At 38.4% G+C, this 15273-nt stretch overlaps 2 protein-coding genes across 2 annotated transcripts; one reads left to right on the forward strand and one right to left on the reverse strand.

The window, feature by feature from the left end:
• Window positions 1-3573: 3573 nt before the first annotated feature.
• LOC133009283 (olfactomedin-like) lies at window positions 3574-6912 on the reverse strand. The gene is made up of 5 exons (XM_061076745.1): window positions 6822-6912; window positions 6488-6646; window positions 6164-6376; window positions 5913-6045; window positions 3574-4505 (listed from the first exon to the last, which is right to left on the reverse strand). The coding sequence occupies exons 1-5, from the start codon at window positions 6855-6857 to the stop codon at window positions 3658-3660; spliced, it is 1389 nt and encodes a 462-aa protein (XP_060932728.1). The 5' UTR covers window positions 6858-6912; the 3' UTR covers window positions 3574-3657.
• A 1644-nt stretch (window positions 6913-8556) lies between these two features.
• Window positions 8557-14822, forward strand: si:ch211-194m7.5 (olfactomedin-4). The gene is made up of 7 exons (XM_061076522.1): window positions 8557-8687; window positions 8811-8933; window positions 9085-9303; window positions 9746-9899; window positions 10687-10914; window positions 11863-12031; window positions 13698-14822. Exons 1-7 carry the CDS (start codon window positions 8634-8636, stop codon window positions 14131-14133), a joined length of 1383 nt encoding a protein of 460 aa, XP_060932505.1. The 5' UTR covers window positions 8557-8633; the 3' UTR covers window positions 14134-14822.
• The last annotated feature ends 451 nt before the right edge of the window (window positions 14823-15273 follow it).

A 15273-nucleotide genomic window follows, 5' to 3' on the forward strand; every position in this document is an offset into this window, starting at 1 on the left:
AAGTTTAGAGTAAATTATCTGTAACTGGTCATTTCTACAGAAGGGAAAATTTGCTATGATGAAAGAGAAGAATTGAAGATTAAAATATGACTGAAGGCAATCGAAAAGTGTACAATATCCCAGTATGTCATTACAGAACATATAGATCCTCCCCAGTCTGTTTCCCTGTACAGAAACATGAAATCAGTCTAACCACACACAGTAAAGAGTAGGCCATTAAGTTCTGTCCTGAGCCAGCCGACTGCTGTTTGGCGTCTATAAATCTGCAGGGCAGCAGGTCTGTTATTATGTGAACAGCGCTTTGGGTGTGTCTGAGAGGCACCCTTCCAGCAACTGGAAACCAGGCCAAAGCAGCATTCACTGCCTCCTACTGTGTACTAGCAGTACTGCTACAAACTGTTTCTCTACGTCATTTACTAACTCACTCTCCCACAGGATTGTGGGTGTATTGGCTTTATTAAAAAAAATACAATAAAAACAATAAGGTCGTTGGAACCTTGGGATGACTGTATAGATTAGATTAGAACTGTATTTATCCACACATTGGGGAAATTCACTTGTTACAGCAACAGTCAGGTCAGAATGGCACAAGAATAAAGAAATATAAAAGGACAATAGAAGAAATACAAAGAATTTTTAAATTAAAATAAAAAATAAAATATAAAATATAAAATAAAAATATAAAATATAAAATATAAAATATAAAATATAAAATATAAAATATAAAATATAAAATATAAAATATAAAATATAAAATATAAAATATAAAATAAAATAAATAAATAATACATATTCTGTACACACAGGATGATTTGTACAACACACAGGATGAATAGTAATTGGCAAGTAAAGTACTTTTTTACAGAAGAGTGAGACAGTTGTACAAAACAAGCGTGCAGTAGTGCATAATAGTACTAAAAATTGTGCAAAAGGCTAACAGTTGGAAAGACATATATGTATTTGTGTAATTGCTTCAGTTTTTTTACCTAAAGCAGATAACTTGAAAACCAATAGTTAAATTTTTTAAATATTTTTAATGATTTGATTACAGGGATAACTCTGTACACCTCACACTTCACAGGATAATGAAGGTGCTTATTTTGGTTGACTGTCTGTTTTAAACCTTACCCTATAAAACAAGTTTGCAATGACATTTTTTTTTATAATGGACCCATGTAAATAATACCTTTTTATTGAATTCAGTTGTGGCATCTTATATTTTTTTGGCAGAAAATAAAACAAGAACCTGGTGTCTAATGTAGCACCTTGACCTTACCCTCCCCGACCCCTACCTATTAACTTCTTAATCGGATTTCTACATTTTGATCAAATAAAACCATTCAGTAAGATTTGTTGAACTAATAAACATTAACCAAACAGGAAACTTATTTTTAGGTGTTAGCATTTCTCAAATCTAATCTAACCTTAACACAAACCAAATCTTTAAACGTGACTTTATCTTATAATTTAATTTTTTGACTGCCTTATGAAAGGCTGCCCTTTTCAGCAGATGTAGGTCCCCGCCTAATGTGACATAATGACAGTAAATTAGTAATACCTAGACCTTGCTTATTGATCTATATTATCAGTGAGATAGATATGGATGGAGTTTGATCATTAGGGTCTTTGTACGCGAGAAGCAGGGGCATTCTGATAATTAAGAACTTTGAGAGACAGTCTAGATGATACAAATGCATGGACTATAGTGTATCAGCATCCCTTTGAGCTAAAAAGACATATCTGTTCCACACAAACCTTTAATTAAAAAAAACATAAAACAATTTACAGCAAATTACGTTTAGATTCCATTTAACAGCAGAGTTACGGAGCCGAGTTATTAAGAGGTTTCAATAATGTCATCTAACACTGTGCGTGTATCATCAACTCACTGCAGTGAACGTGACTGTGCCATCAGGCGCACAGAGGGCACAGAGCGCAAAGTTTCTTTATAAGAAATGAAGAAACTTTCCAATAATATCCCAGAGGAGGTAAGGATCCACTGACGTGAGGGAATTGGTCCAATTGCTCTAAATAAATAAATACTGCAGTGACACTGGTCCTTGATTCTGCGTGATGTGTGCACGCAAATGGAGGGATGAAATGGAAACGAGGGTTCAGCGATGTCTGATCAGCTTATATAGATTCTATTGATCTGTGATCTGTGATCTTTGTGCTGAATTGAGTCCAGTTAACAGATCGACAGACGGAACCGAAACATCCCAGTACAAACACGAGTATAAAATAATAATTCTGTTTGATGCTATAGATTGAGGACATCACAGCTGTCTCTGAATTTAATAATCCTGCAGTTTGGGATTATTCAACTACAAACAGATAATACAACAAGATCCCTCAAATTTCGAGTTGTTGTTTTTGTTGACTCCACCTTTGAATTGGATCTTTTTTTTAAATTTCAGGATCCGTTCTTTCTTTCATACTCACTCTCACACATTGTATTATCCACAGCTGCAGCAGCAGAGTATCAGTGTATTTTTTGTATTAGTGACATCACTTCTGTCCCATAAAATCACTTTTCACCTCCACCTCACTAACAAACACCTCGATATCAGTGTCAGAAAGTTTTGCTTCCTCTTCACATCGCTTGATGCCGTGACTCTGTCATGACCCAAGGTGGAAACCCATTGGTCAGCAGCATAATTTAATATTCATGACGTGGTTTGCATTGACCATTAATGGTTGAAAGTGGGCTTGTGGAGGGTGGAGTATGCCATGTACGAACGTTTCCAGGTCAACTGGGATTTATAAAGTGAACATTGCGTTCAAGTGCGCGTGCGCACGGTTTTATAAATCAGAATGATCTTTTGCGTACACCATTTCCGGCTTTTGTGCGTATGCACACTTTTAGTATGAATCCCACGCATAAATGAGACCCCTGAGCCAACCTCATGCTGTTCCTTTAATCCCAATAACATGAACCAGTCTCTGGGACAAAGCCTGTGATTTATGGTGTGAAAAGATTCAGAAGAACTAAGACAAGACTGTTGTCTGAGGCCATGCAAAGGACATTAATTAATTTTAATATAGCTGTCTCTCTGCAATGATGGATTCTAAATTCTGACAGAACAAACCATTCTTATGCAAATCATTTCATAAATTGTCTGCAAGGAGGTTGGATATGAGTCCGTAGTTAGCTAAAACCACAAAGTATACAGTATGTTAGTATATTGTACTTGGATAAGTGACATGGTTGTATAATCTGGAACATAGTAGATATTTATTAATTATGAATTGCTATATGCTATTTTCATCACTTGGCTGTAATTTGTGTAGTGGTGTTGTCAATTATTCCATCTGCTTTATATTCCATTTTGAATTTAGTTCAGAACAATATTACCAACTCCCCTAACACACCTTTAATATATGGCAAGAATAAAGAGGCAAATGGAAATAACCACTGCTTGAGTCTTAATGAAATAAATTGCTGAAATTTCATTTATTTACACCATAATTACTACATGAAAAGACACCCAGTTACATGCTGTATATAAAATGCTGTTATCTTTCAAAAATTTGCTGACATTGGCTTACTCATGACACCATTTGAATAGTCTCTAATGAAATGTTTCCAGGTTTGCTCATTTCCTGTGTCATATGAACATGGTTAACATGAGAAATAGCGAGTACATCTGCACCAGATCAGAAGTGGGCCTGGTAGGCGAGTAGATATCCGTTATTGTACATGTAGATCTGCCTGTTGGTGGGGTTGTAGCTCACACTGGCTACTTCTTTACTCACCTTTTCCAATGAGAGTGAAAGTGTGTTGTCCTCTTTGCCTGTTGCAGGGTCAAATGCATAGAAAACCTCTTCAATAATGTTGTCCACATAACGGGTGGCATACAGCACGCCGCACGCCATAAAAGCATTACTCACTGCCTTCTTGAAAAGCCTTGTTTCCCATGTCTGTGAGACATTAAGTGTTGCACCTTCACTGTCCCAAACCAGGTGGCTCACCACTAGATTACCATGGTTACCAACAGTGGCATAGATGGCCCATAGACCTGTCTCATCTGCCTCTATATCTACATCGCTATTGGCCTGGCAGTCATAGTAACAATACGGGAACTTGTTGTTGAAACCCACTCCGTTGCCTGGAAGTGTTACACGTTTGACGTCCTCGGTTTTGAGGTCGTAGCGGCAAACATCTGCAGAGCGGTAACAGTGATAGTACAGTGCTTCACCATAGAGGACAGCACTGGGACCCTCAATAGCATTTGCATGGTTGTGGGCTGGAGCAAAGGTAAAAATCTTTTGGTTGACAGAGGCCATGAAGTCCTCAAAGGTTTGGTATACGTGCAGAGTGTTTCCCCAGATGTGGCTGGTGATCAGAGACTGAACCCAATAGCTGGTCTTCTGCTCATCACTGTCCATCTGCGCCTGTTTGCCCCATGAACCAGAGACGTAGCTCTTTCCATTGGGACTAATCTTCGTCGTAACAGGTTTGCTGATTTTGGTGATCAGACCTTTAAGACAGTGCCTTCCCTGGCCTGGAAATAGAGAGTAGAGAGGAGTTTCACGGTCAGGTACAGTACAGTACAGACATAATAAATGTCTCTTTGTCTTGATGCCTAAGGGTACATGATTTGTTTCAGAAATTATTATTTACACAATATCATACACAGTTTGTATATGCATGGCATTTATATTTTATGATAAAACTTGGAATTTAAAAATACAAATTCTGTTGACACCTCTGTGTTGATAAACTTTGACCTAATATCAATGATTATATTACATATTTCTGGCTTTCACATTAAGAGAACTGTTCTTTACTGCTTTATCTCAGGTAACAATAGTTTTAAACTGAGATTTGAAGTTTTAGTTGTAATTTAAATAAACATATCAATGAAATAATTTTCTTAATCAAACAGAAAATGGGGAAGGTTTTTTTTTCTGGATTCTGGCACAGTCACACAACACAGTTTAGAGACAAATCAAAAGCAGTTATTGGTAATTATTCCCTTGTCTGTACACGTACGAAAGCTGAGTAAATGCTAGATAAAGATTACTAAATGAAAAATGTAGCCCCTGACTCACTTATAAACCTAATTCATTTCTTACTATTTAATATGTTGGGAACATTTTATTCCAAGTTGAATTGTATTTCATTAAACATTATCGAAGATGCCGGAATTCTCAAAAAAAATTGTATTTAGGTTTGTTGCATTGTCACTATGTTTGGTAGCTACAATGTAACACATTGTGACTGTGGTACTGTTCATGCTTTGAGACATGTATCTGCATATCAGATAAAGCAGACCCATGTTTACACTTTTATTGTCAATTTATTTGGTCTGTTTGTTTGTATTGCTTATTGCAATCATGGTACATAGGTCATAACATTGACTTGCATTAATTTCCTGGAGACATATCTATTATCTACCTAGGACTAACTCCTTAAGATGAAGGTCTTTACAATACACACACACACACACACACACACACACACACACACACACACACACACACACACACACACACACAAACAAACACACGCACACACACACAAACACACGCACACACACATACACACACGCACATAAAAGCATATGTTTGTACTTCTATCTTATTGAGTACACTCATTGACATTCCCTAGACCCCTACCATAACTTTAAGTGTAAAAGTAAAAAAAAAAAAAAGTTAAGTGAAATGCCGGACCCTAACCCTTACCTCCTTATTTCAGGAAAACGTAACCTTACCTTAAACTAATTATAACCCTAAACCCTAAAACCAAGTCTTAACATCAAACAGCCCATTGAAACGTAATAATGTCTTCACTCTGTTAGATCGAGGCTTAAAATGGTCCTTAAAAAGATATAAGTACAAGGACACACACACACACACACACACACACACACACACACAAACACACACACACACACACACACACTTACCTCTGAAGTCTTGGGGGATTGACTTGCAGGACTCAGCACTGTTCTTTAGGTAGCGCAATTTCTCTTTGACAATCTTCATGTTAATGGTGTCTGACATTGTCTTCCTGTCTATATCTGTGCGCAATTTACCCACCTACACAAATACACACACACACACACACACACACACACACACATTATATCTTCATGCGGCTTAGTGCAGTAATATGGTAACCTTTTTCTTTGCTTTACTATAATGATGTTTGCAGTACCTCTTTAGAGAGTTTCTGTGTTTGGCTGTTGTTTAACTGGCTGTGGATGGCACTGATGTCTGTCTCCAGCTGGCTGAGCTCCTGTCCCATCAGGCGCAGAGACAAGTCAGTGTACAGGCCCTGGTGGTGCAGGTACTGGTAGGGCTGCAGCCGAGCTGTCATATTTGTAAACAGAGCCTGGATCTGAGGGAGACGCTGATGGGATAATCCCACCTGCAAGGAAGCACAGAGGGAAACTGAAATGTTACTCTTTCACCAGACATGCTAAACAGGTAAATTGAGGGGACTGATAGTTCTCAAAATTACCCCTGTTATTGATCTTACCTGTTCCTGCATGTTGCCTACAGAATCTTCACAGTAGAGAACCTGCTGCAGCACAGCCTCATACTTCACAACAGGGAATGACCAAATGCTGGAGTTTACCTCGCACACGCACGAGCCATTGTTCTTCACACCCCACACACGCTCAGTCTGACTGTCATCCTGCACTCACACATGCATTCAACATTAAATTATAATTCATATAATATGTAATACCAGATGTTACAACATTTATAGTTGACGAACCGCAGAAAAGAGACTGCAAAAAAACAAAGAACCAAAAAAGAAGAAAAGTATTTTCTTGTATCGCTAGCTTGTAGGAGTAAGACACACTCACAGTAAATGACAGCAGCAGGATTAGCAGCAGCAGCATCTTTAGAGCTGGAGAAAAGAATTGTGGACCAACAATGACAGAAGCTCTTATCACTGGAAATACCAGCTCTCCTCTTCCTCATACTCTTACAGCAACAACATATCTTTTGCTGATGCAGCCTTGAAATTTCAAACGTGGATGTGAAACTCGAAAAAGTTGAAACTATGGAGTTTCCCCTTCCCCAACAGCATATTTCCCCTTCCCTATTTGCAATATCCTCCTAGTGTTGTTTACTCTTAAAAAATGCTTTGAAAGACCTGATCTTGGACATGGAAGAAACACTTGTAAAATATTAGAATACAGTTACATGTTTTAATATATCAGCAGAATACTGAAATATATCTCAAATATTACAGCACAATTAAATTTACAGTTACAGATATTATGATCACTATCTTGATTTTCCCTGGTTACTTTATTCTAAACTCCACCACCACAAGTAAAACATTTTAACCCACTACATTAAAATGACAACTACTATAACTACTGCTATTTTATATGGAGTACAAGGTTGGGTAAGATTAGTTTGAATGGTAATCACTAACAGAAAAAAAAATACACAATGTAAAAATGACTTATATATTTGTCTCTGCTGTTTCACAGAGATCCCCCTCCTACCTCTCCATTTAGCCAAACGCGGTTTGATTATTAAACATTACACAAACCAAGCAAAGATGATAAAAAAGTCCAAAACATAAAAAATACATTTTTATGGTGAACAGTTGTTGCTTTTGTTCTTTTTCAATCATTCTCTTATCTTTACTTTAAGCTATATTTGAGAATTATAGATACAAATATTTCCTAAACGGTTGTAAATGTTATGTCAATATGACATAAACTGTATATAGTAAGACATTTTTCTTTCCATTTCTGTTCTCTACTCTGAAAAAACGATTAATATAAAACAAAGAAAGAAGGTAACTCATGATTAGAAGCATAAATATGCTAATATGTAGAATTTATATAATTCTATATATTGCAATTGCATTAATGTTGATATATATATATCTATATATACAGTATATATGTATATTTAACACTGTTGTGTATTAAGTCCTGTTTTAAGTTAACAAGCAAATCTAAATCTTATATCCCGACCTGCTTTTAGCTGTGTAAAGGTCTAACCATCAACAGAATATCTCTGGTATGTTCACAAGCTGTCTGCTGTTTGGTGCTGGTAAACTTGTGGATCCTTTATCACTTAAAGCAGCGGTGTGATGAGTATGCTGAAGGTGACCCACAACAATTAAGTTGCTGGCAATAAAACAAAAACCTTAGAGATAATAAAACATGCCATAAAGCTGCAAGGAAAAGTAAAGTTAGGTGGGAAATCTCTTTGGGTTAGTCACCATGAGCAATATCCTTCACATTGCATATTGTCATTTGATCTCCTAATATACAGCTTTGACTACATTGTGCTGTTAATATATTTATGTGCTCAAGCAAATGAATAGAATGCAAGAGGTTTGCTGAATGGAGGTTTTTTTTACATATTAAGACTGTCAAGAATATTACATGTTACTTCCTAAAGGTTTTTCTATATCGACAGTATTTCACTTTATTGGGTAAAGGGAAATTCTGTGATTTTGCAATCCCCACCAAAAGAGGGAAGTGGTCCCGTTTTGAAGGGAGCATGACGCATCTTGTTCTCCCTATCTCTCTCTCACGCACACACACACACTCACACACACACAAACACACTCACAACCTCCTTCTACAGTGAGATAGTCACATAAAACTGCCAGTTTCATTGCAAGTTCTGGTCTTCACTTCAATATGATGCTGTTTCTGATCGTGCCACTGTGTGCTCTGTTCACTTTCAGCCAACAGGTAAGAAAACACTATTAATATAGTGATTATTATAACTTGTATTATTGCTATACACTGCCCATGTGAAACAGGAATATTTAGGTCTTCTTTTTTACATGCCATGTTCAATATTCTTGATTTCAGGCGACGTCAGCAGATAAGTGTGTGTGTGAGTTGACTAATTCTGAACAGGCATTCCCTCATGACAAACTCAGCACAGTGGAGGACAATGCATCAAAATGCAACAGCAAGATAACCTCCCAGAAGGTAACTTCTATTTATTTTAAACCAGACTGTTTATAACAGATCCTCCCTCTGCTTCTTAAAATTGAGTTACACTACTATTGTTATGCGTACAGTCATACTAATGGATCTCTGAGTGATGTCTGATCAAAGGGTCTGCCTGTCCTCCCTGAAGACTCTAGAGCTGGACAGTCTGCTGCTGGGTTTGGACCGACGTCTCCCCAAGCTGCAGGAGGACGTGGCGATGCTGGAGAGAGAGAATGATGGAGAGCTTTATGGAGTTGTCAGCCTGCAGGTAATAGAGAATGATTTGAAGGACATCAAACAGCTCATCGACAAGCTGAATAGCACCACCATGGAAGACCAGCACCTCACTATTGACACAACGAAACAGGTAGATTCACCAAACATGCTGCTCACCAGGGTTAATACTAAGGAAGGAATGAAGGAAACATCTGTGTGCAAACCTCAAATATGCTATTAATGTACATTTTTGAGCTTTTACTGTACTGTCCCTACAGCATACATGCAAATCTGTCATTGTGATATTATGACTTTTCCGGTCACAGTAAAATATGGCAGTTCAATGGCCTTTTTAAAACTGCTCTTACCAATATTATAAACAACAGTTTTTAATAACTATGTGACATTTCAATGTTTTGTTTGTAGTGAAAAATATGGAAGTAGAGAGAGTATTAATGTATTTTAACTCACTGTGCTCATTATTAATGTATCAGCCAGCCCAGTTTCTCAAATGACAGGTGATGCTGTATTCAAAGTCATTTATATTTGTAGAAAGAAAATGTTGTGACATCTGCTGTGCTGCTATCTCTCAGCTGGAAGACGTGAAAGCAGAGATGCAAGAGCTGAAAAAGTATGACACCATGCAGGTGGTAATGACACAAGAAGCTAACAAGCGTTTGAAGAGAGATCTGGACCAGTGCAGGAATGAACTTCACCCCATCAACCAACCCACTCAGCCCCAACATGGTAAGTCTCAAACCCACGCTGAAGGGACAGTTAGAGACAATATTACATTGTGACAAGTCATATTATTAGCATTTTCAACTCATGATAACTTACACCTGTTGTATGGACTTGTCAAAACTGTAAATGTGAGGTTCAATCTGGAGAGACTTGATTTAACAATGTTTATTTGACAAGTGCACACAGTAATGTGAATGTTTTAGTCATTGGCATTTTAGATCCCTGTGTGATGTCCCTAGGTTTAGAAAGGGGGTGAAGCAGAGTGCAGAAAATATATGTGCAGTTCTGTAACTACTTTTAATGGATGTCTGTGGAGATTCTCTGTCATCAGGTCATGGTATATCCAAGTGCTCAAACTCAATCAACTAATGTACATCAATAGCCAGACTGACTAAAAAACACATCATTTGTTTTTTGTAAAACAGAAATTGACATTCATGAAAGGGAGATCTGATTAGAAATGGTCACTGGAGACACATTCTAATGCCAGGTGTGAACAGGAAAAAACTTAGAACTGTCAACTTGTGGATCAGAGGAGCAGGATGTTGACACCAGGTTTGAGCAGACCATAAAGTGCCACTTTAAATTAGGTCACTCACATCTGTGACAGGCCAATGCTCACTCAGCTAATGTGGGATAGAAATGAACTGGATATTCTGGGGCACTATTAGTATCTATAACCTCAATTGAAAAGTGAAGTGCCAGTAGTTTTTTCCCTTTCAATCAGTTGTACATATTTAATATCCCAATTGGTACAGGTTCTTTATCTGTTTTCACATTTACCCCTCAGGTAACTGTCCACATGGTCAGTTTGTAAACATTACTGGGCCCAGGGTGAACACAGCAGGAGAGTTTCCTGGCACCAACAAGTATGGCGCTTGGGGTCGGGATCCCCAACCAGAGGTGGGGAAAGAGAACTGGCACTGGCTGGTAATGATGACAGCCAGCAACAGATACTCCAACTATGTTCGTCTGTACTCAAGCCTGAGTTCTCTCATTGTTGGGGTGAGCGTCCCAGGTAAAGAATATTCTGGTTGTAATATCAGGTCACTAGACATTTTTAATAAACAACCATTAAAGCATCACTCACTGCGGTTACATGTGTCCGATTGAAACCCGATTTCTGGTTTCAATCGAAGATCCATTTCATGTAACTCCACAAATCTAGATTTCTTGTGTCCGACTGAAGGCAGATAACCGCCCCCAGATAAGTAGATCGTATTTGGCTGTATATCGGACAACGCGCGCATGTAACTCTGGAAGCTAGACAACAACTGGAGATGACGTCTTTGCGCATGCTTGAGATCCTGCTCCCCCCCCCCCCTCCCCCCTCCCTCCCTCCCTGGCCGTGACCCGGAAGTCGACAGGTAGATAAAATGTAGCTGCCCGGTGCCGGCCGGCACAAACAAACAAACAAACAAACAAGAATATGGAGAACACCGCAAGATCCAAGATCCGTTCGTCATCTTTCTCGCATGCTGAGTTGAAGGCTGTTGTTCAGCCGAAATCGGGTTTATGCCATCATGTAAACGTAGTGACTGTTAATAATAACCTTGGAAACAACTTCCATATCACTGTATTTTTTTTATTCTTTTCATGATTAATGATATACATAGTCTCTGGGAATAACAATTCAACTTTCCCTCATGGTCTAGTCTTAAAATCAAATTACAATATTTGTAAAATAACATTATTTAAAACTCCCAACACATATTGAATCTATTCCAAAGTTTTGTGAAAGTATTTATAGGATCAAATTGTGAGATAATAAGCCCATATAAATTATTCATCTTTAAATGGAGCTGCCACAAAGGAAGACAATAATCAGGCCTTAGGCTCACACATACTCAGAATGATGAATTCATTGTTGATTTTGATAATTTACCTGCATTTGTTTCAAAAGCTAAGGCACATATATTATTGAATATTTTGATGTACTGATAGCTCCTCTTCCTCCTTCTTGCAGGGAGTATCGTGATCCACACCAGTAACCCAACCACCAACACCATCCAGGGTCCAAATGTTGTTCTGTTTAGTGGGGCCTTATACTACAACTGTTACAACCAAGATGCTGTTTGTCGATTCAACCTCACCGCTAAAACCATTACCACATTACAACTACCCAAAGGCACCAGGTTCGCTGCTCACCTTTGTCTTTCAGCTCATGTGGTCAGACAGTGTTTAAGTCAATATTTTATTCATTACAGACCACATATTTTAAACAATAATATACATATACAGTACAAAACAATACATAGTAGAATAGAATACAGAGGGGAAAAAAACTTTGTGTATGTTGTTGGAATTTAGTGTCCTTTTAGTTAATCCGTGATAATCCCAGCAGACAGAAGTGGAGTTATGCCGTTTGATGCCCACAGGTACAAAAGACTTTGGCCCAATCCGGATTTCACCCCTTCTCCCCACCCCTTAGCCCCTCCCCTTTGTTTCTCGTATTCCTGTGTAGGGGTAGGTGTCCCAATACCTGTTGGGACGGAGGGGTAGGGCCAAGTGTTAGGGCTGAACAGCCCTTTAAATGAAGATTGTTCAAACCCACACTTCAAACCGAGGGGAACAAGAATTTCTCAGAATGCCTTGCGAATCACCGGCAAGAGAGACCCACAAATGTGGCAATTTCTTCATTAAAACAGATTTTAAAATGTTAATACTGATGGTAATATCTTAGTTTAATATAGTGTCAATGTATTATGGTCATTTTGTTCACTACAACCTTAAAAGAGAATCGCTAGTGCACTATCGTTAGCATACTAGATTATTTTTTTGGATGATAATCCCGTATTTTCACATGATGTCATGTCGCATCACCTTTCAATATCAAATGTCATTGATTCCCTAGCATTAGCATAGATGTTATTAGGATATTCTAGGTTTGTCACTTTGGTAACTAGAATTTATTTATTTGAGAGCTCAACAATGTTATTACAATGACATCCATGCAAAACTTATTGTTGTTTCTGTTTACATCAACCACTAACCCTTGTCACTCCGAATCAAGGGGCAAAATAATCGTCGAAAACAAGGAGTAGGTGTAGGGAGAAGAGGTGAAATGAAGTTGGGCCTTCAGGTGGCACTCTGTAGTGCTCCGTGGCAGTCTTAAAGGGATAGTTCACCCAAAAGTGAAAAGTCATTGATAACCTACTCACCACTATGGCGAAAGAGGGGTGGGTCAGATGTTTGAGTACACAAAACACTTTCTTCAATCGTAAAAAAGGTAGACAAAAAACATAAAATGCAAATGGGGGCTTGGATGACACCGCAGGAGCCCTATCAAGGCATGCTTTTTTTCTGTTATTTTTTTAAGTTAAAAGAAGTGGTCTCCAGTTACTTCAATTCTGTTGGATTTGTCTGCACACTGTTTACCCCTAAAACTCCAAAGGTGTTTTGTGGATTTTTCAGTAAACTAGCGCACAGTACATTAAGACTAAGTCTTTGACTAGACTAGAATAAGACTAGTCTTAGTGTACGTAGAATCACATATGCTGCACTCATTATAAATAAAGAGCAAGTAGCTGGGAATTCAAAAAGCAAAATGATGATGTCACAATGGAAGTAGTGAATGTTGTGTGACAGAGAAGGTGCTGTGTATAGAAGCACTGTATGAATGTATGTGTGAATGGGTGATTGCGACTTGTACTGTAAAGCGCTTTGAGTGGTTGATAAGACTAGAAATACGTAGTATAAATATGGCCCATTTACCATTTAGAACTCCATACAGTCTATATGTGGAGAGAAACAAAAAAGTAACGATCACCAACCTATCACTTCTGTCATCTGTTTTGTCAGATTTAACTCAAAGGGAAACTTCTGCCACCTTGATGAATGCTACCCGTTTACCGATCTGGACCTGGCAACAGATGAGTCCGGGGTCTGGGTTATCTACACCACCACCCAGGACTGTGGAAACCTGGTGCTGTCCAAGGTGGAGGACGATGAAATTCCGACACTTGGCCAAACCTGGCTCACCTCGGTCTACAAGCAGGGGGTGACCAATACCTTTATGGCCTGCGGTGTGCTCTATGCCACACGGTACATCGACAAAGAAGTGGAGGAGATCTTCTACTCGTTCGACACCGTGACAGGGGTGGAGAAATTCAACATTGGAATCTTCATCAGGAAGATGTCTCCCAACATTTATTCCTTGAACTATAGCCCTGTCGACCAGATGTTACATGCATACTGTGACTCCATTATGGTCTCCTATAAGGTTTTGTTTGAATGAAATATGTACATTTTGCATACTTCCGAAGTTGCATAATGGATCGGGTAAAGCTTACCTGTGCTATGCATGTCCCAATAATGTAGATTTTATTAATGACTAAGATATTCTATTACTTGCTATTATTGACAATACACCACTGTTCACACACATACACACACTTTAAACATCTGTAGTCAGATACACATAGCGTAAACACACAAACATAACACATAGTTCTTCTCCTGCTTCTCAACCTCAGAATGTTTCATACTCCTTAAAAAGGGAGTCTGCCATAGCGGACAGATAGGTTTTCAAACCTCTGGCTTCATGAATCACTTCATTATATTAGTTCTGAGACATCCTCTCCTGTGCAGGGTACGTCCCACACATCAGTACACACACATACATAAAATAAGCACACACACCGAGGCAATATGCTCATGAACTCTAGTAACCGCGACTCAGCGAGCACGTCATCAAGCAACGCCAGGAAGAAGACCCAGTAACGCCAGGAGGACGACCCGACGAGATCCGACCAATCCCAATCCAAGAAGAACCTCTGTCATGCCCAGTATCAATATATAAGCTTTGTGCGTACTCTGCCTCAGGGCCATTTTTCCTGAGCAGGACTGATGGCCCATGCATGGACCCATGCATGCTCATTCTGACCTGTGACCTCTGAATAAACTTGCTTAATTTTAACTTGAGAACGACGCCTCCTGCCTTTGATTTCCACCCGCAACACTATATGAACATATATCAACATTGAGGTCTTACCAATTCCCCAAAATGCTTCTAGAGGACACCTTTCCTTCCACTGTTAAACATATGAGAACAGTTTGACTATTTCCACTGTTAGTATAAATGTACGTATGTATTATGTAGAAAAACTGAAGAAAAAATCGTTTGAGAAAAAAATGTAGTTACTTGTAACATGACTCTCACAATAATTATTTTTTTGTCAAAATCATTTTCAAATTAAAAGTTCTTTCTCCAAAAGTATTCAACCATTTCACTGAATTCAATTGGGTGACATAACCAAATGAGTTGTTTTCAACTAGAAAGTGACGTACAACCTGATAGTAAATAAAACAAACAGAGAATGACTAATGTTAATGTAAGACGTTGGGAAGGATTTACATTTACAATCTTTACATTTTT

Source organism: Limanda limanda, chromosome 8, assembly GCF_963576545.1.
Source record: "Limanda limanda chromosome 8, fLimLim1.1, whole genome shotgun sequence".
NCBI lineage: Eukaryota > Metazoa > Chordata > Actinopteri > Pleuronectiformes > Pleuronectidae > Limanda > Limanda limanda.

Excerpts from the sequence above, each read along its gene's own strand:
- LOC133009283 (XM_061076745.1), bottom strand. The coding sequence starts at position 6,857 with ATGCTGCTGCTGCTAATCCTGCTGCTGTCATTTACT. Across the intron at positions 6,377-6,487 it reads TAGGCAACATGCAGGAACAG|GTGGGATTATCCCATCAGCG; the intron begins GTAAGATCAATA and ends GCTTCCTTGCAG. Across the intron at positions 4,506-5,912 it reads AATCCCCCAAGACTTCAGAG|GCCAGGGAAGGCACTGTCTT; the intron begins GTAAGTGTGTGT and ends CTCTATTTCCAG.
- si:ch211-194m7.5 (XM_061076522.1), top strand. The coding sequence starts at position 8,634 with ATGATGCTGTTTCTGATCGTGCCACTGTGTGCTCTGTTCACTTTCAGC. Across the intron at positions 8,688-8,810 it reads TGTTCACTTTCAGCCAACAG|GCGACGTCAGCAGATAAGTG; the intron begins GTAAGAAAACAC and ends TCTTGATTTCAG. Across the intron at positions 8,934-9,084 it reads GCAAGATAACCTCCCAGAAG|ACTCTAGAGCTGGACAGTCT; the intron begins GTAACTTCTATT and ends TCCTCCCTGAAG.